At 31.6% G+C, this 22092-nt stretch overlaps 1 protein-coding gene across 1 annotated transcript; it reads right to left on the bottom strand.

Annotated features, from left to right (window-relative positions):
- LOC143056164 (uncharacterized) lies at positions 1–20954 on the bottom strand. Its single transcript, XM_076229246.1, has 14 exons — positions 20910–20954; positions 18852–19064; positions 18165–18222; positions 17540–17557; positions 14371–14394; positions 12432–12539; positions 12022–12051; positions 10968–10988; positions 10102–10131; positions 9065–9085; positions 7836–7940; positions 6368–6469; positions 5049–5063; positions 1–119 (listed from the first exon to the last, which is right to left on the bottom strand). The coding sequence occupies exons 1-14, from the start codon at positions 20952–20954 to the stop codon at positions 1–3; spliced, it is 909 nt and encodes a 302-aa protein (XP_076085361.1).
- Positions 20955–22092: the final 1138 nt, after the last annotated feature.

The raw sequence follows: 22092 nt of genomic DNA on the forward strand, positions 1-22092 counted from the left end.
TTACGATGAATACTTACTGTTTTTACACGTCAAACCGGTATACCCATGATAACAAAAACACATGAAGCCAGTGGCTAGATTTAAACAAAGACCATGGGCACAGGGTGAACCATGACAGTCTATGGTAAAATATAGGAATGAAAATGTTATTTTTTAATTTTATATCGTCTACAACTATGTGTAGCTTTATCTATTATTTGCTTCAAGGATACTCAACCTTCATATTTACTACAGTATTCCTCACATTAGAAAGATATAATTTATGTCATGTGTCACCATGGTTTAAAAACAAGTGACATCATATTACCTCCCTTGAAAAGACTAAAAACTGGGTCTTTTTATTGCTTGTACCGGCAAGGCCCTTACCAATCATAAATTCACGAGAAAACGATCTGGTAAAAATTAAAAAAAAATTTGAATAAAAACAAAACTTCCATTTAGTGTTACCATTTCTCCTTTTGATATCTAACGACTACAGCAAAATATATAAGAGCTTGATGTAAAATTGTTTCAAATGTTTGCTATTCGGGAATATTTCTGAAGAACTGACTTCAATTTTTTTTTCTATTGGCTTTTTTTCTCTCTGAAACAGGCTTATTATACTTAAATATACATATATGCGGCAAGGTCACGGAAGTTCAAGGAAAATATTCAGAATGAACGTTTTGATATTCAGCAAAGATTTTTAAAATTATGTTAAGAGGCACATTAAAACGGACCGCTTATGATGTTAAAATGTAACATTGAATGTGAATAGATCGAACAGACTGCAAATACCTGCACAAAATATGAGACGACCTTTTCTTACATTTTATAGAAAATAATACAAAAAAAGATATCGACTTTACAAATATATATTAATCTTTACTAATTTTTGAACGTGCACTAACAGATTTTTAAAGAGTTCAATACTTCTATATAGAATATTCACATCACAAGAGTACACCATATAATTTGTTTTTGGAAATTGTAACATGCTTAGGACTTTGTAAAACAATGCGAAAGTCGATTTTGTATTTCATTTTTCCCCATCAGAAAGTTTCAGATTTCAGTTTCACAAGTTTTGTTAAATCTATTTTTGCTAATATTATAGTATTGACAATTTCAACATTTTATAAACAGTAAACATAAACACCTTCGACTGTTTTGTTGATTTGATTTTTTTTTACAGTTGGTGTCCTACCTGTATTTTTGTCTTTCGTATTTTTTCGCAATGGAATTTTCAGTTATTTTCGACTCAAAAAAGTTTGCAGTTCCCTATAATATCTTTAACAATTTTACTTACAACGTACTGGACGTTGGTATTTTGCCGTGCTTTTGAGACGTTTCCGCCATTAAACCGTTCAACCTTATGCCGTTTCGGTCATACACCCGTTCAAACTTGGTCATATCGGCTCATTTTTACTTCTTTTCCTTAACATTCTAAATGTTATATTAAGGTAGTCCAACAAATGGAAGTTTCAACCAACCTTGACTGCTATACAGCCCTTGCACGATCGGCCCTGAGTTGCGCCTTATTGGGCATTAAATCATTTAATTTATGGTAGTTACAACAAGTGGATGATTTTAACGACCTTGACTGACTGGCTTTGTACAAGGTAGTTTAGGAGTATAGCGCCATTTTAAATTGCACAATCACAGTAAATAAACGGTCTAGCTATTTGCCAAAATCTAAACATTTGGAGACAGATTTGCAATCTATTGGTTACAATGTTTATTTATAGAAAAAAGAGTTAGGTATTCATTGATTTATCGAAAATGTTTTACAAATAAGCCATTTCAGGGTAGATAACTCCTTTAGTACAAAATTTATACTGCACATATTAGGAATTTTCGGTTTTTTACTTGTAGCAAGAAAACAAGTTCAGTGACACCATTTTATTTTTATTTTCTTAAAAAATATTATATAACCTATTTTCACTTATTTTATTTCAAAGTTCTGTATCATATATTTCTTTTTATGCACAAACTGTGTTTTTCATGAACAATCTAAGAAAATTTTAGCAATTTTGAACAATCCGTACCTTGAAAAATAGCACGGTAATCCATACTTTATATCATATTTTTTTAAAGCATTGTAAAATCTTAATTTTAGCAAAGTATGAGAAAATTGTGTCTTTTTTTTCTATACTCATGAACTGAATTTTGTTTACTTTTACAAATAGTAGCATGGATAGAGGGTTGTCTCATTGGCATTCATATCACATCTTCTTATATCTAGTAATTAATTCTATATCAGTGATACAGACTTTTTTAATTAGATAAACATGAAGCAGATTACGGAAAATGTCACAGTCGGCATTTTAAAGCTGTCTATATACGGTATTAGATTTAATCATTGTTGACGGCCGTACCGTGACCTATAATTGTCAACTTCTATGTTATTTGAGCTCTTCATATTTGTATATCCCTTATTAAGAAGACTCGAGGGTACAACTTTAGAAAAGCTTGAAACATTTGTTTTTTTCATTTCAAATATTATTTATGACATTATTAGTTGTTACTTTATGATATGGTACAAAAATCAACACGATTTACACTCTTTACTACCATTATATTTTAGAAACGTGACCAAAACTTTTAAGTTTAACATTATGTACGTCTTATTACACTCAAATTAAAAATTAACTAGATCTCACCCGCGAATTATCGGGCATACACAGTTGTAAACTGTTGTAGGATGATTTTTTGCCAAAAATATTATGTCTTGAGAATTTCATAAAAGGTATCAAAAGCCCTCTCACTTTTTTCCAAAGTCCGTTATCTTTTTCCTTTCTGTTAAATTCAATTATTTTCATGTTTCTGGCCTCAGACCACAATTATTCTTCCTCTTTGCTACAATGCATTTTCGGTAAGTCAATCAAATTAATCAAATTAAAAATTTGCACCCTTTCAAACATGAAATAAATCAGTGCAACTGCTTATATATACCATAATTATTCTAATAAAATCAAATATGCTTCAAGGACAATTCATGAGTGCGTTTTCTTTTGAGAGCCCTATCACGTGTATTAACATGCCAATGGTAGGATTTAAATCTTGTATAAATGACGAAGGCTAATTTGAAGGAGTCACGGGTAGGAGGGGTCCCGATCCCGAAATTCTTCACTTTAAGACATGAAACTCCGAGGTGCCGAATTTAAAGAAATTCATATCCCGACATCCCGAAATTCGAAAAAAATATTCCAAGATCACGTAAGGATCAATCCCAAAATCCCGAGCTTAAAAACACCCGATCCCGACGTCCCGAAAACGTCCGGCCTCCTTCAAATCTGTATCCTACTTTCATTTTGGCCAAATCACTACTTTCACTTTCAACAATAAATGTTTATACTCCATTTAAGGGCATTATGTTTTCTAGTATGTGCGTCTGTTCGTTCGTTCGTTCGTCCGTCTGTCCGTCTTCAGGTTAAACTTTTTGGTCGAGGTAGTTTTTGATCAAGTTAATGTCCAATCAGTTCGAAACTTAGTAAATAATTATATTCCCTATGATATACTCTTTCTCATTTGTAATGCCAAATTAGAGATTTTACCCCATTTCACGGTCCACTGAAAGTAGAAAATGCTAGTGACGATTTGGCATCCGTGTGCAATGGACACATTCTTTTTTTTTTACATGTTTTACTTATTTCAATATATATTCAACTGGTATGACCCCTTAAATAGTCATTTCAACGAAAACAGTAGACAGAATACAGAGAGTCTCTATATATAGTTCTACATCATAGTAGTATAATTGTAGTTTACAATAGTAGTATAATTGTAGTTTACAATAGTAGTATAATTGTAGTTTATGCATGTAGATAAATTGTCCTCTCTAAGAGGTATAATAGTTGTGGTTCTTGAGATTAAAAACCATGATATGGAGAACGGTCTGATTGGCTTATTTATGTTTTTCATTTTTTGTTATCAATCGTACGATTGGTTGTACTTGTGCATGTTTAAAACCGGATAACCTGTCTATAACTTAAAGTCAGTCAAATGACGGATCAATATCCGGACACCTTTTTTGTCGTTTTTCTCCCAAAATAACTCGATCCGGATAATCATAAGAATGGATGACAAATACGACTATGCATGTTACCTATAGGACACAGAAGCACGCTGATTAATTTATTGTGGAAGGAAGAGAAGCGACACACAAAATGAGGTCTTCGTTTAATAGTATAGATGGTACGTTTTATCTGCAGTCAACTTCTAATTAACTTTCAAATATTCAATTAATACAGGTGAACAAATCATAATAACAAAACTTCTTTTGATCTAAAATAAAGGTATGACTGTAGATATATTTTTATAACGAACATTGCCGTCACCTTAATTTACATACCATCATTACTTTCCTTTTGTATATTATTTACATATAATATTATTAGCTTTTATTTTGTACACTCAGTCTTCTCATTCCGTCATAACTGTACACGTTGTATGCACATTGATTGTTACATATAGTATACTAGTATATTCTTATGCATTGTACATATTAAGATATATAAAAGATTCTTTTTAATCTTGTTTAAAAAGGCGGATGAGTGAAGAGATTTAGAGAAGGTACATTGTTTGCTATTCAATTAATTAACTTGTCGATAATACAGTGTTGAAGAGGTCACTAATTGCTTTAAAGTGTTTTAACAGAGATATCATACTCATAAAGTATTCAATTGTGATTATATTAGGGAAAACAGCAATAAAAATTGACAAAAAATAAGTAAGTAAATTGAAAAAGAAAACCGCCTGTTATAAACGGATAACACGACAGACAAAGTAAAATAAACCAATGGGAAATTCACGGGTAACAAAAAAGAGTCAAAACGTGCTTTGTTCTACAGAAAGTTCACACATGTAGCCACAACTGTTATTTTAATCTATTACGTAATCAAATAGCTTGAAAGATTATGACAAACATTTAGGCACAAAATGTAAAATATTTTATGTATGCAAAAGGTTTATATATTAGCAGGGTTCAATAATCTCAATTGTTCGCCTAAATATCTGCCAATTTCTATTAAAAGAGCGATACAATCCAGTTGTGTTGTAGCTTTACTTACGATTTATTACAGTGACTGTAATATAAAACAGACATATTAGATAAGTAAAGAATAATAATGAAAATATGATTGATATTGAATATATATAAGAAGAATAAATAAAATTTGTGTTTCAATTTTTTTCTTTCGCAAAATACCTGTATCTCTTTTTGAAGCAATTTGTTAATGTAATATATTATTACTCGAGTTTAAGGGTGCATTTCTGTCATGCCACTGCTGGTGGACGTTTCGTCTCCGAGGGTATCACCAGCCCAGTAGTCAGCACTTCGGTGTTGACATAAATATCAATAATGTGATAATTTTTATAAAATTCCTGATACAAAACTTAGAATTTTTCGAAAAACTAAGGATTTTCTTGTCCCAGGAATAGATTACCTTAGCCGTATTTGGCACAACTTTTGGGAATTTTGGATCCTCTATGCTCTTCAATTTTGTATTGTTTGGCTTTATAACTATTTTGATATGAGCGTCACTGATGAGTCTTATGTAGACGAAACGCGCGTCTGGCGTACTAAATTATAATCCTGGTACTTTTGATAACTAATTACCAACAGTTCATAAACGTTGTGTGCCGTTTGTTGTCGTTTACTAAACGCTACAAGAGTAGAAAATAATACATCGTTTAATCCGTGTTAACTGACCCTGTTTAACTTTGAATAATGCATGGAAATGTTTTTAAAAACAGACGTATTATAAAAGTTTAAACAAATACATCGTTTTATCAGGCTGAAGTTAGAAACAAATGTAGCGTGTGTACTAGCAAACGACGAAGGACAAACTACAGACGCATTTTTAGAGAGTGCATAGTTTGTCAAAGTTTAGGTTAACTTTGCAAACGTTAGTAAGAAACAAATGATAAAAACATTGCGCGCTTAGTCAGTCATGTCATTTGCATCGTTTGCGTTAGAAAAAAATGCACTCTAAATTGTACTATAACTTTATCTATTTACACCAACTAAATTTATAGTTTTATTCAATATTATTAACGGACTTTTTCTGCAATTCCAATATACGCTTTTAGTAAATTCATTAATATATATTTTGTATACAGTTTATATTTTGTTTTTCAGAATAAGGTTAAGTAATTACTGAAATAGGAACTAAATGTGTTAGGGCAAAACAAATGGTCCCGTCAATTGACAACTTGTTCACGTCAGTTGCCAACGTGATGAGTACATAATTCGGAACAAAACCTTTCTAGAGCAAATTTAACCAAAACTGTAAAACTAAATACCTAGTACGTGTACATGTATAATAGAAAAATAGTATTTACACAAAACACTAACCCTATAAAATGAAACAATACATGCTGATCTTACCGGTTTCACATTTTGCTCCAGTATATCCGGCGTCACATTTACAGTGGTAGCGATGAAGAGCACCTTGAAAACACTTTCCATGGTGACACCCGCAATCCAAAACTTTAAAGCATATTTTTTAAATGAATATGGCCGAAAAACATAGGAATGAAACCGGAAATGATTTCAGAATAAATTTCATGGCGGTTTTAGTTTATTTATTTACATGTGCGTTTTTTGTTTATCATATTCCTGTTTTAAAGATCACAATGAAATTAAAAATGATTTCAAAAACATTACCTTCAGATTGGGTATAATATTTAATGTATAAGATGTTCGAACGCTTCAAGGGTAACAATGTTCGTACGATAGTTCTGTCTAACATTCGCCCTCAACAGTTACTTGCTGTTACTGTCAGATTTGTAAGTTTTCCTTACGGACACCATGTCGAGTTGGTTGATTGTTATTGAATACTTAGTGTGTGTTTCATAGATAACGACGGATATGTTGTTACCTCAATCGCGTCCTCTTTTCCTTGATTGTGACCTACTGAGTTACACTTATTCAAGATATTGTACATGCATGAGCAAATAAAGAGTTCTTAATAAAGAGCAGTATCTGCTTACACCTCCTGCGCACTTAGATCGCTCTTCTTTGTTTCAAAGGGATCCATATTTATTTGTCCTAAATCTTATTGTGCTTTTAGTTTATTTTTTCAATTGCTGTTTTGAAAATACGGTAACAATCTCGTCTTTTATTTATCGTGGAAAACGTTGATAAAACTCTACAACGCATGAAAAAGTAATGTAACTCCGAACATAGACAAGGATCAACGTATCTCCGAGGAGCATCTTGCATATACCCCGTGTTTGGTGGAGTTCATGTTGCTAAGTCTATAATTTTCCGTGTTGCAATTCGTTAAAAAAGAGGGACGAAAGATACCAAAGGGACAGTCAAACTCATAAATCTAAAACAAACTGACAACGCCATGGCTAACTATTGTTTTTGTATGTTTTTTGTGTTTTTGTATAATGGAATTATCACATGTATTGTCTTATTTCGGCGATTACGTTTGAATATTTTTTGTAGTATTTCTTATTTGTTAAAAGCAATAAATTAGACATCGTCTTCTACTTCACTTAAGCAGCAGAACTGACAAAACAAGAAAAATGGGGTTATATATCAATTGTTGCGTAATGTTAACATCAGACAATAATCATAGCTATGACATGCAGGTTAATTTGGAAATGTTAAATTTAACCATACATGTAATAAAGGCCAACGATTTTGGTTAAATAACGTAAGATGTTAACTGGGCGCCTATATTTAACATAACGCAGGTACAAAGTCAGTAATGTGACGGTTGTGGTCCATTCGTTTGATATGTTTTATCATTTGACTTTGCCATTTGATTAGGCACTTTCCGTTTTGAATTTTCCTCGGAGTTCAGTATTCTCGTGATTTTTTTTTTTAGGGATTAGACCATTACCTTGATGACAGTGAGTTCCTTTAAAGCCTGGTGGACAGGTACACACAAAATTGTGTTCCTCATTATGGCATGTTCCACCATTATTACACGGTTTACTAGCACAATCTGACAATGAACAACATGGCAAACTAGTATTTTAAGCATTGGAAGAAGTATCCGTTATGAATTCCGAGGAAAATTAACTGTAGAATATAGATCACGTTTTTTTTGTTGTTTCTCAATATAAAATAGTAGAGAGCTACCTCCAATAAATGGTCGATTTTTTAGTGCATTTAAGACAGGGTTGTGATAATTATTAACTATAATGTATGCTGTTTTTGCGTTATTTGTAAAATTGGTCAAATTGACAATGTGCTACTTGACAAGACTCATGAACGTGTTGGCAGTAAACGAATAACATTTTGATTACATTTATTTATTTTTGGTGTCTTAAGACTACTTTTAAGCAACACATTTAGGCTATTTCGTGGCGGCCAGTTTATATTGGTGGTGGAAGCCGGAGTGCCCGGAAAATACCACCGACCTTCGATAGGAAAACTAACAGTCAATTAAGATTGGAGTCATGTGCACCGGCACAAGCGGGGTTCGAATTCACTATTTTGATTGAATTATTAGAATGCTAAACTTATACTAAAAAAGGGAAATGTACAAAAGAAATCCAATTAAAATATAAACCACCAACAGGTTGGCAAATACGCCTAAAAGACATACAAAAGTTTTGAAATCAGTCCAACGAAAACTAAAATAAAGTTGCACGATCCCCACCCGAAACAGGGGTTGAAGTTTACAAATAATTTACATTACATTTTAACGAATTATAAATTACTTCAAATGTTTTTACATTTCCAGTGTAACGTTTTCTAACATTTATTGTTATTTAGTATACAACAAAAATCAACTGCTTATTATAGTTTTAATTTTCAAACTCGTGATCAAAGAACATTAACGATATATGGAATGCGCTATAACCAATTTTGTTGAGCAAATTATAAATAATATGCAGTGCATGTCATTGTAATTTTCGAGTTTTTACTTGTTTGAACATGAATTATGAGAAAAGCGAATATCTGTTCTATGGTGTATAAACAACAGTAAGTCAGATACAAAGAATATGATTAGCATATAAATAGACAATGTAGTCCAAAACTAATTAACAACTAACAGGCCTAGGAATATAATATTCCTGACCAGTGAAAACTCAAATATAAGGAAAAAATGTCAACACTTACGATTTACATGATTTACATGATCTGTAAACAAGAAATATAAAAACGATTTAATACGGAACTATATACTTGAAATGAAGGGGAGCTAAATTGATAAATTCTTACGGGATAAATTGTGTGACAACTATGCAAATAAAATTGAGAATGTGAAATTAACTTGAAAAGAATGAAAAAAACGAGATTTATTGAAAGACGCATGCCTGTAATTATGTTCATAATACAAGGTTGTAACAAAACATATTTGATAGTTTTAGTTCTTAAACTCATGATCAAAGAATATATATGATATATGAAATGCGATATAAAAAAATGTAAAGAGAAATCTTTTTTTTTTTAGATTTATTTCTTTGATAAAGGCAACAGCAGTATACTGCTGTTCGAAATTCATAAATTTATTGAGAAAAAAACCAATCGGGGTTTACAAACTAAAACTGAGGGAATCCCATCAAATATAAGAGGAGAACTACGACACAGCAGAAATACAACACTAAAATGAAGCACACACAGAAACAAACTACAATATTTCAATGGCCATTTTCCTGACTTGGTAAGGGACATTTTAAGAAAAAAATGGTGTTTTGAACCTGGTTTTGTGGCTAGCCAATACCTCCCGCTTTTATGGCAATGCTAAATATAACATTAAGTGAAAACATTACATGACAAGACTACAATACAAATAAATTGGAGAACATATAGGACAGAGAAACACACGAATAATGGCTATCAAAAGGTACCAGGTTTATAATTTGATAGGCCAGATGCACGTTTCGTCCACACTGTGACGAGCAGATAAAAAAGTTCGAAAGCCAAAATAAGTACAAAGTTGAAGAGCATTGAGGGCTAAAAGTCCCAAAAAGTTGTGCTTTAAACGTGACTTTCATAAGGACCAGTGTCCGTTTTATGATTTGTGAACGACATTTATTTAAATAAAACAATTCAATATAGGAAGCATCATTAGTGATGTCCAAGATTATATGACATTTTTCGATCATGATTATAACACTGAACTGGAAAGAAAAAAAAAAACTTTTGACACTTACGTTGTCCATACGATATAAAGTGATACGTTTCTGTAAAAAAAGAACATACGAATGTTTAACACTACTTTAAAGCAACACATTTAGGCTATTTCGTGGAGCGCGGTCAGTTTATATTGGTGGGGGAAGCCGGAGTGCCCGGAGAATACCACCGACCTTTAATAGGAAAACTAACAGTCAATAAAGATTGGAGTCATGTGCACCGGCACAAGCGGGGTTCGAATTCACCATTTTGTTTGAATGATTAGAATGCTAAACTTATACTAAAAAAGGAAAATGTATAAAAGGGGGCATCCAGAAATCAAAATAAAAAATAAACCACCAACAGGTTGACAAATACGCCTAAAAGACAAACAAAAGTTTTGAAATCAGTCCAACGAAAACTAAGATAAAGTTGCACGATCCCAACCCGAAACAGGGGTTGAAGTTTACAAATAATTTACATTTTAACGAATTATAAATTACTTCAAACGTTTTTACATTTCCAGTGTAACGTTTTTTAACATTTATTGTTATTTAGTATACAACAAAAATCAACTGCTTATTATAGTTTTAATTTTCAAACTCGTGATCAAAGAACATAAACGATATATGGAATGCGCTATAACCAATTTTGTTGAGCAAATTATAAATAATATGCAGTGCATGTCATTGTAATTTTCGAGTTTTTACCTGTTTGAACATGAATCATGAGAAGAGCGAATATCTGTTCTATGATGTACAAACAACAGTAAGTCAGATAAAAATAATTTAATATGATAATATGATTAGCATATAAATAGACAATGTAGTCCAAAATTAATTAACAATTAACAGGAATATAATTTTCCAATGAAAACTGAAATATATGGAAAAATGTCAACACTTACGATTTACAAGATTTACATGTTCTGTAAACAAGAAATATAAAAACGATTTAATACGTAACTATCTAATTAAAATTAAGGGTAGCTAATTAAGAATTCTTACGGGATAAGCTGTGTGACAACTATGCAAATAAAATTGAGAATGTCAAAATAACTTGAAAAGAATGAAAAAAAACCAAGATTTATTGATAGACGCATGCCACACATGTCTGTAATTATGTTCATCATACAAGGTTGTAACAAAACATATTTGATAGTTTTAGTTCTTAAACGCGTGATCAAAGAACATAAAGGATATATGAAAATGCGCTATAAAAAATGTAAAGAGAAATTTCATGGTAATTTTTTTTTAGATTTATTTCTTTGATAAAGGCAACAGCAGTATACTGGTGTTCAAAATTCGTAAATTTATTGAGAAAAAAACCAATCCGGGTTACAAACTAAAACTGAGAGAATCACATCAAATATAAGAGGAGAACTACGACACAACAGAAAAACAACACTAAAATGAAGCACACACAGAAACAAACTACAATATTTCAATGGCCATTTTCCTGACTTGGTAAGGGACATTTTAAGAAAACAATAGTGTTTTGAACCTGATTTTGTGGCTAGCCAATACCTCCCGCTTTTATGGCAATGCTGAATATAACATTAAGTGAAAACATTACATGACAAGACTAAAATACAAATAAATTGGAGAAATATAGGACAGAGAAACACACGAATAATAGCTATCAAAAGGTACCAGGTTTATAATTTAATAGGCCAGATGCACGTTTCGTCCACACAGTGACGCGCAGGTAAAAAAGTTCGAAAGCCAAAACAAGTACAAGGTAGAGGAGCATCGAGGACTAAAAGTTCAAAAAAGTTGTGCTTTAAACATGACTTTGATAAGGACCAGTGTCCGTTTTATGATTTGAGAACGAAATTTACTTAAATTAAACAATTCAATATAGGAAGCATCATTAGTGATGTCCAAGATTATTGACAACTTTCGATCATGATTATAACATTGAACTGGAAAAAAAAGAAAAAAAAAACTTTTGACACTTACGTTGTCCATACGATATATAGTGATACGTTTCTGTAAAAAAAGAACATACGAATGTTTAAATACTTAACTGTAAACTTGAAATTGAAGACAGTAAACAAAGGCAACAGTAGAGAGTCAAACATGGACAAAATATATATTTCTTAAACTAAACATTTAAACAATTTACGTATTTAAGACCAATAAAGTAAAAAGGAGTTGGTTTTCCCTTGTTCTGATAGTTTGGTGTTGTTCGTTTTTATAGTGATTTTGTGAAGGACCTTGGAGTTCGAAGTTTATTGTTATATTTTTTATAACAAATTTAAAGATACAAATCATTTATTCCAAACACATTCATGTAGTATAGACCTATGCTTTTATTTAATAACGTTATAGACTAACTAGTCGTCCGTATCTTATGTTAGATCACTTACCATGGTGGTGACAATGAGTTCCATAAAAGCCTGGTTTACAGGTACACACAAAATCGTGTTCCTCATTATGACATCTTCCACCATTAACACACGGTTGACTAGCACAGTCTGGCAATGAACGACAGGACAAACTAGCATTTTACAGCCGATTTCAATGATTTTGTAGATCAAGGTAATAGCTTTGTTTAGCTTGTTTGCTAGCTGTACCGTGAAGTCATTATCATATTAAGTAAGCTGCCTTCCTTTAAGAGTGGACTAGTCCGGCAGATAACCTATTTATCTTTCTGTATGCCTACTTCAACAGTATGGTAGTATACCGTACATAATAATGACTTCACAAGTAAGCCTACCTAAGATATAAGCTTTACCTACACACTCAATGGAAACGGCTGTAAACATTTGAAGGAGTATCGGTTATGAGGTTCACAGAGAAAAAATGCCTAATATAGATCACGTGTATGTTGCTGTGACTAAATATAAAAATTATAGACTGTTACCTCCTATCAAAGTCCGATTTCTTAGTGCATTTATGATAGGGTTGTAATATTTATTTACTATAATTTTTTGCGTTACATGTAAAATTGGTCAAATTGACACTGTGCTACTTGACAAGAAATATAATCGTGTTTGCAGTAAATGAATTACATTTTGATTAAATAATTAGAACGCAAAAATTTTACTTAGGATCGAAAAGGTACAAAAGGTGGCAACCAGAAATCCAAATCAAATTTAAACATATAAGCAAACGCGTCTTAAAAGAGGGACGAAAGATACCAGAGGGACAATCACACTACAATTAAACAAACAATCAATTAAAGACATTCAAACGTTCAGAAATCAGTACAACGAAAACTAAAATCAAAAAGCACGATCCCCACTCGATATAGGGATTGAAGTTAAAAATAAAATTTGAATTTCAACGAATTATAAATTACTTTAAACGCTTCCATAAGGCTAGTGTAAAGATTTTTAACATTTATAACTTTGTAATATATTTATACGATTCATTGTACAGGTTCAAGAATTAAACAGTAAAATATATTAAGTTTTCAAATCAGTGGATGAATGAACGTTTCCACTGCCTGTGAACTGTAAGTTTCTGATGGTATCCTGTTAGTTTCTGATGGTATTCTGTTAGTTTCTGATGGGATCCTGTTAGTTTCTCATGGTATCCTGATAGTTTCTAATGGTATTCTGTTAGATTTGGGTGGTAATATGGGGGATTAATCGTCGAACTTTTCATTGTTTGTGAATGCAATACAGTAATCAATCTCTTTCTTCTTACTGCTTTTTCACGGGCACTTATTTTGATAAATCATTTCGGGATAAATTATGTGACAAATATGCGAAGAAAATTAGTATGTCAAATACGCTTGATAGCCATGCAAAACAAGGTTTCTTGATAGAAGCAAGTCACACATTTCCCTCATTATGTTTGATATTTTGTTCATTATAACAACAAAACTTGATTATTTTAACTCTTAAACGCACAATCAAAGGGGACAATACCTTTTTATGCTAACCTGTTTTAGCCTTTTTTAAGGTGTTGTTAACTGTTATCTGAGATAAATTTAAACTGTTAACTGTTTCCAACCCACTGTGTAAGCTGATATTAGAATGTTTGCATTTGTTGTTAACCGTTTTTGCCAAAATCGAGGTGTTGTTAATATGTTAACGGACACCCTTTTTCCACAAAACTTTGTAAAGAGAAATTATCTATGATATGCAGTGGTGCATTTCATTGTAATGTTTGAGTTTTAAACATGAATTATGATAAGTTCCGTTTTAAATTTATATGATGTTTCAACGACAGTAAGTTAAATAAAACAATTTAATATGTAAAGCATTAAAAGTGTACTAGTCATAAATTATTTACATCTTACAGTTATGTAATACTGAAATGATAACTCAAATAAAAAAGAAAACCGTCGATACTTACGATCTTCATGATGGTGAGCACGATCTGTAAACCAGAAAATTTGTTTAAATCACCAAACTCCTACTTGACATTAAGGGAAAGCAAATAAGGGCAACAATAGTATACCACTGTTCAATTATCATCAATCGATGAAATATGCAATAAATTAATTAAACAGTAACTAATCTAAGAATAATAAAGTAAAAAGAAGTCCGTGTTCACTTGTTCATTTAGTTGATAACGTTTAGTTTTATTAGTTTTGGTTGACTTCCCAATCTTTAGTTAACTTAAAGTTCGGTGTTTTGATATACTATTATAAAACAAATTTCAACATAAAAATCAAATATTTCAAACACATTTGGTTTTACGTAATACAATATTTTCCTTGGAATGTTAGAGAGGGTTGGATAAGGATAGAACAACAATACATTTAACATATTTGCGACTTCATAATGTTTCCTAATCAGTTTCAACTCGCGGAATCATTTCTATTCGCTGCTCTGGTACTAGTTCATCACATAGGCTTATAATTGCATACATCCGTTTCTTGAATATTGGATGATAGTTGTATCATTGGTAGTCATACCACGTCTTCTTATTTTTCTATATGGGGGCGGGAGCTATTCCTAATACAACCAACCAACATGCCGTAGTTTTCAAGATACAGGATTCAAATTAAATACTCCATCTTTAAACATTGACACTATGCAAACAAAATAGCATTAGATTCCTAAGTTCGAAGACAATAATAAAGCAATAATAATGAAAACAACAAAAACACTATTAAGGATGTATTCTTTTTACGTTTCACTCTCGTTGAAATCTCGTTCTAAAATTATTGCCAAAACATGTGATACAAGTGTAAAATATCAATGAATTTTAAAAATACTATAATCAAACATAACTTTGTGAACCAATTTTGTACCTACAATGAATAGTTTTTGAATATCTAAGTTTTCAAATTTTATGACCAATCAAGTAGTCTTTTTAGCCAAAATTTTGAGAAAATGGTTGAGGAGTACAAAAATGATTTTACAAGAATCGTGTACATCCCATATCATTTTTATCTTTTCAAACTTCTTAGATATGTATTTTTTCAAATGAAATAATATGCATTTTGTTCTTAAAACTGAGAAAAATCACAAATTTTAAAAAATTGACAGCATGGTAAATTTGACACAAAAAAAACATCAACATATGATAAAACTTCCTTATGTTAACACCTACCTATAGTTTGTTTAAGGAAGTTTGCTTGTCATTTTTTTGGGATTTTTGTGAGATTTTCGGAATCCTCTGGTTTTATCCATTTGATATGATCATTGACCCCCATTTTTTTTTATAAATCTTTTACATGTATAATGCTAAGCGATCTCAAAAAGTCTAATAAAATTTTAATTATTTTTTAGTAGTGTTTTAGAACTTAAACTTGTCAATGATTAAGCTATGAACAGTCAAGAGAGAATATTTTCCCGCCAACATTTCAATGGCTAATATCTCGAAAACAAGCACATTGACCTATATATTGTTTTTTTCTCTTTTTATTCCTTTATTAATCCTCTATTAATATAAAATAGCGTTTTGAAAAGTTAATGATTTTGAAACTGAGAAACAAACTCCCTTAAGTTAAATTTATTCTGATTGGTCCACTTCATCTTAATGAACGTATGCAAAAAAGTTTAATTGTGGAACGATAATAGCCCACAAAATAGGTAAAAATTGATGAAAAATGGGAAAATAATCAAAATTGGGTATTTTCAAAGGGCAATAGTTGAGAAATGTTTGCCTCCTCAGAGGTGTACATCTTTAAGCGTAAACTCATTCTGCTCAAAAGAATTCTACAAAGTTTTATGAAATCATATTTTGTGGATTGAGATGAGTTGTGATAACTAATTGTTGCAGTAGTATAGTAAGGTCAAAATTATATGTTCAAATGGGCATAATTAACTTCTAGAAAAATATTGAATCATTTTTGCCTGGCAATATGCACATATACATAGTATGTTCTTATTATCTACAGAGTTTAATGATATTCTCTTGTGTGGATTTAGATGAGTTGCGATGTCAAACTGTTGCAATCGGGCAATCAGGCAAAAAGTTCAAAGGAGCATACATGTAACCCATTGAAACAAACTGGGAATGATAATTTCCTTTCGATATGCATATCTACATACTATGTCCTTGTTATTTGCTACATGTAAGTTTCGTGAAATGTTGTTGTGTGGTTTTAAAGAAACTGCGATAAAAAGAACGGGACAAATGGACGGAATGGTAAAATATTATAAACTAAGGAACGTTGTACATTTGGAATCCTGTCTTTGGTCCGCATTAGACTCAGTCGGTATCTTTGAAAAACAAGAGACAAGTTTTGAGTGTTTTAATTAAGTTTTTGAATAAAAACAATAAAAAAAACCTTTTTGATTGACATTTTTTTTTAAATATTTGACAACATCTCACTTATCCATTGATGAACAAAGGTAGGGTGCTATTAATATCCGGGTAATTAACCCGTCACATTTCAGTTGAATAGTTTAAATAAAAGATCAGTAGGTCTGTTAGTCAGTCAGTTTATTGAAATAAAGTCCATACATTAGACTATCATCACATGAAAATATACACGTGTTTACATAATTGAACGAAATCATTATACGATGAAAGTCTTCAATATAAAGATTTATGTCTGATTTAAACCAGACCCACTATTTACTTATGTTTGTTTTAATCGACAATGAGGCTAAGAAATATTTTGATCCTCAATTTGATGAGAAAAAAATATTGTTTAAAAACAACTTGTTTGATGGCGTTGAATGACTTAAAGACAAACGACCACCACCCCACTTAAAATGGTTGATCCCTTTCAATCTAGTCAGACACTAATTTTAATATGAAAACTTATTGCTTACAGTATCTATGAAATGAACCTTAATACACGAAAACTGAACACTATCCAATGCACCGTGAAGTCTATAAGATGGAAGTTGGAGTCTTAATGTAAAACAGTTGGTTTTAAAAACAAAACTCGTATACAGCTGAAAACACATCGGTTCAAATGAAAAGGAAAGCGAAACAACGGCTTGTTTGATCAAAAATTAAACAAACAGAGAAAATGGCGACACGAACCTCATTTAAAAAAGGGAACACTCAGGTCCATGTTTGATCTTGACATTGTTTTTAGAAACTATAATATACTTACCAACTCGGTTAAATGTATCTGCGAAATAATTTTACTACATGTATGTAGAGTTTATACGAAAGATGAAGAAATAACATGACAATTGAACTACTTAAAATAATGGAAGACAAACCATAAATAGGAATGCTTAGCTAGCTATAAAACCATGTTCTTGCCTACTGCCCTAGGTTATATATGACAGTTGCTTTTCCTTTGTTTGGTGTATAATTATAATCAAGAGTTTGTTTTTGTCAAATTTCATGAACTTCTCCCTTTTTGGGGTTCGGTATTACAAAAACATGTAGTTTTAATGTTTTATTCTATATGAACAAAACCTAAAAAGCTGTCCATTGCGTTTGTTCTATAAATGTCTGGTAATATTGTATATCGCTGCAGCATGATGGTATTATTCTATGTGTTATGGTTGTGTTATAAACCACAAATAAACGTGTACTATAATCTTATTATTTTTATTATTATTTTGCCTTATGCTACATGTACATGAACATTAATCAATACTGTTGCTTTTTTTGTTACTAAATACTATAAGCAAAATGTTTAAATGTACAGAAAAGACCACTATTCAAAGCAAAGAAAGAACATTAAATTAGAAAACGAAATAGTAGTCTTTACAAGGCTAACATACCACAACACTTATCCTTGCATGCTCCGTCCTGTCTCCTGACATAAAACGTTTCTTGGTTCTATAAACAAAAAAAAAGCAAAAAAAAAAACACATGCTAGCTACAGAATGAGCACGGTACGGTCATTACCGGAATTAAATCGATATCAGATTTATTATTTGTTTTTTTGTAAATTCAATCTTCAAAGCATATAAATTCAGATTAATACACGTACGGATATCGACCCGAAGCGTTAGTTGAAGGCTGATATGGGTCGATGATTGATACAAGGGCAGGTATAAAAGGAAAATTGTTTTAACCTTTTTACCATATAATACCGATGTACTTACGCACCTAGGCTGACAAACCCCGACCACATGACGTCACATAGGGCTGATGGGTTATCAGAATGGGTGTGAATGTATGGGAAGTTATATTATCGCTCATTACACATTATGCAACAAAAATCCAATGAATGTGAAATGTTTTATCTGCACGGTATTATTTTAAACTTTAATATATTCACATGATTATTTTCCATTTTTATCGATTTGTGTCCATTTGGTGTGAAGAACAATCGATGTTTTTGAGATATTGATTTAAGGTGTAGATCACTGCTGCACAATTTAACACTATTGTTATATGCAGTTAAAAACATTGTTTGATCAAAACTTAATTTTAAAAAATAAAATTTGAATTAAAATTCTTACTTTTTGTACTTGTATCCATAGTTCCTTTCCAATAAGTTTTGAAGAACCAGTAAAGACAAGCGACTTATTGGTATAGCTACACCCATATTGCTCCCCAGGGAACTCGATGAACTCTATACACTCTAGCTCATTGTTTGGTTCATAATAACAAGGGATATTTTTACAAGAACAACCAATCCAAAATATGCACAGAAATAACAAAACGTACTTCATCTAAATGAAATAAAAAATATTTGTTTGAAAAAATAGACATTCTCATCATATTTAGTTTTCTACTGCTGATGACAAAAATGAATACATCCCTGATATATCTAGAGATTTGTTTTGTATACATTTAACGTTAAATGGCAAAAATGAACAGGGGCGGATCCAGCACTTTGAAAACGGGGTTTCAAACTCTATGTACCTATGCAAATGCATTAATTGTTAAAAAGGGGGTTCCAACCCCTACAACCCTCCCTAGATGCGTCACTGCAAAATACTTTGAAAAACGACAAAAAGACAGACAGCAGTCTAACTGTCCCAGGTTAGAGGGAGGGTTGTGATCCCGCTAAAATGTTTAACCCCGCCACATTATTTATGTATGTGCCTCTCCCAAGTCAGTTGGTTGTCGTTTGTTTATGTGTTACATATTTGTTTTTCGTTTTTTTTTTTTACATAAATAAGGCCTTTAGTTTTCTCGTTTGAATTGTTTTACATTGTCTTATCGGGCCTTTTATAGCTGACTATGCGGTATGGGTTTTGCTCATTGTTGAAGGCCGTACAGTGACCTATAGTTGTTTAGTTGAAATGTCTGTTTCATTTTGGTATTTTGTGGATAGTTGTCTCATTTGCAATCATACCAATTCTTTTTTTTTTATAAAATATACTGGTAACTAAAGACCGACCAACACAAACCCAACACAATACTAGGGGTAACTACATGCGCTCTGGAAGCTAAAATAAATCCTTCTTCTCATAGATTGTCTCAAAAGAATAAGCTACTTAGAGTAAAGGAAAAAGCCAACCTGATGTTAAAACAAATACAACACAGGCAACACGGGACAACAAGTTGTCGATTTTGTCTGAGATAAATGCAATCTTAGTATTTAAACAATTACATAATAATTCACAGTAAGCAGTTACACATGTTTTATACCATGTAAATTCAATGTTCGGAAGATAATCTCAATTTCTTATCTGATGTCACAGCAGACGCCGAGATAAAATTATTGTCATAAGGCTTTAATTCAAATGCACATGAGTTAACTGGAGCCTGGAATTCGGTGGTTGTCGTTTGTTTATGTGTAACATATTTTTTTTCGTTCATTTTCTTATATACATAAGGCCGTTAGTTTTCTAGATTGAATTGTTTTACATTGTCATTGGGGGGCCTTTTATAGCTGACTATGCGGAATGAACTTTGCTCATTGTTGAAGGCTGTACGGTGAACTATGATTGTTACTTTCTGTGTCATTTTGGGTCACTTGTGGACAGTTGCCTTATTAGCAATCATACCACATCTTCTTTTTTTTATAGATACTCAGCAAAAAAAACCAACATCAAATACATAATATCCATTTAGAGACCATAACGTGTTAATTTATATCTTATAAAGATGTAAATTCTATATTTCAAATAATTTGTTTTAATTTGTTCTAAAGAAAAGAGATTAAAACAAATTTATAAGACATCAGTAACGACTTTCTTTTAACCTCTGTTTAAAATTCATATGATGAGAGGTTGGCGAATATATAAACTTCCATGGATATGAAACTGCTTATACGATCTTATACATCTGCATACCAACTAACATTGACTTATAACCAATGGTTCTCCTTCAAACTGACATAATCAACAACTTGTATATGCAACTGAGCAAAAGTATCAAAAGCAATGGACAATGACTGACGGGGTTAGGGTAAACAAATATCCACGGAAATAAGATAAGCCAATGCTAGTACAACTGCATACCAATTATGACCTCCCTCATTCGGGGTAAACACCATAGAACGAGACCATCTAATACTTATGGTTCCCCGAGATACATTACATTTTGCATTAAATGAAGCGACTTACGTTACGAATTATTGTACACACACTGCGTTGAACTAACATGTACATTACATAATGATATGTAAGATAAGACATGTTCTAAATAAATGTACTGTTATCTCTATATGGACATAATGATTACCGGTGATGTATAGCTATTATTTCTCCATGCCAGTTTTTTCCACGGGGAAATTTTGGATCATTGTAGTTCGTCCCCTGTGGAAATTTATAGAAATATAGTAACTTAAAACGTATATTCATGAATGGGCAGGGGGTTGGGCATATCTGTTTTCTCGGTTGAAATATTTTTAAACATAATTTTGTTCAATAACAACAAAAACAAAAGTACTTTTGGAAACTCAATGTCGTGTTGTTTTGTCCCTGATATTCAATATATTGAGACAAACACATGCCTTTACTTCCTGTTTTTCCATCTGATTTTTTTTTATCTGTGAAAATTTAGAATCAATGGCACAATATATTATGATGACCAAAAACAGATACTTTTGAAAAATGACTAGTAAATGTGCATCTTAAAAAATAGAACAGAATTATTGTTTCTCCCATTAAAGCATTGATAAAGATGATGATGATGTATGGATATTTACCCTGATGATATCATACAAATAAGAAGCTGTGGTATGATTGCAAATGAGACTAATCTCAATGACTAAGAAATTAACAACTATAGGTCAATGTACGCCTTAAACAATTAGTAAAACATGATATAGATAATAGCATTCTAAGTCACCGTTTGACCTTCATCAATAAGCAAAACATATACTGCATGTTTAGTTATAAGAGGGTCCGACAAAAAAAAATAAGTTAAACAATTAAAACTGGAGAACCAATGACCTGATTTCTTTTCAAAACAACAAAATACAAAACTACAGCAAACCATAGATTTAGTTATAAACGTGTATTGTTTTAACCACTTTCTATCATTCGTTGTGAAATATGCATTAAGTAGTCTAATGATCTATGTCTTCTTGCGGTTGTACACAATTTAGCATTATCACATAAAAAAAATATTGGAGATTTGCATCAGAATAAATTTCATATATCATATCAAAGTTTTTTTAATTGATATTCAGATTTATGCTGGAGATGGTAGAATAATCCCAATAATTACATTGACTACTAAGATAATAGCTTTTGTAGATTCATAAATCAAATATTTATCAGTCTGAACTATTTACGAAGGAAT

This window comes from Mytilus galloprovincialis, chromosome 13, assembly GCF_965363235.1.
Source record: "Mytilus galloprovincialis chromosome 13, xbMytGall1.hap1.1, whole genome shotgun sequence".
In the NCBI taxonomy this organism is placed as follows: Eukaryota; Metazoa; Mollusca; class Bivalvia; order Mytilida; family Mytilidae; genus Mytilus; species Mytilus galloprovincialis.

Bases quoted from the DNA above. Each gene is read 5' to 3' on its own strand.
- LOC143056164 (XM_076229246.1), bottom strand. From the start codon at position 20,954: ATGTACATGTTAGTTCAACGCAGTGTGTGTACAATAATTCGTAAC. The intron at 12,052-12,431 runs GTAAGTGATCTA...CTTTTTTTACAG, and splicing joins AACTCATTGTCACCACCATG to AAACGTATCACTATATATCG. The intron at 6,470-7,835 runs GTAATGGTCTAA...TATGCTTTAAAG, and splicing joins AGGAACTCACTGTCATCAAG to TTTTGGATTGCGGGTGTCAC.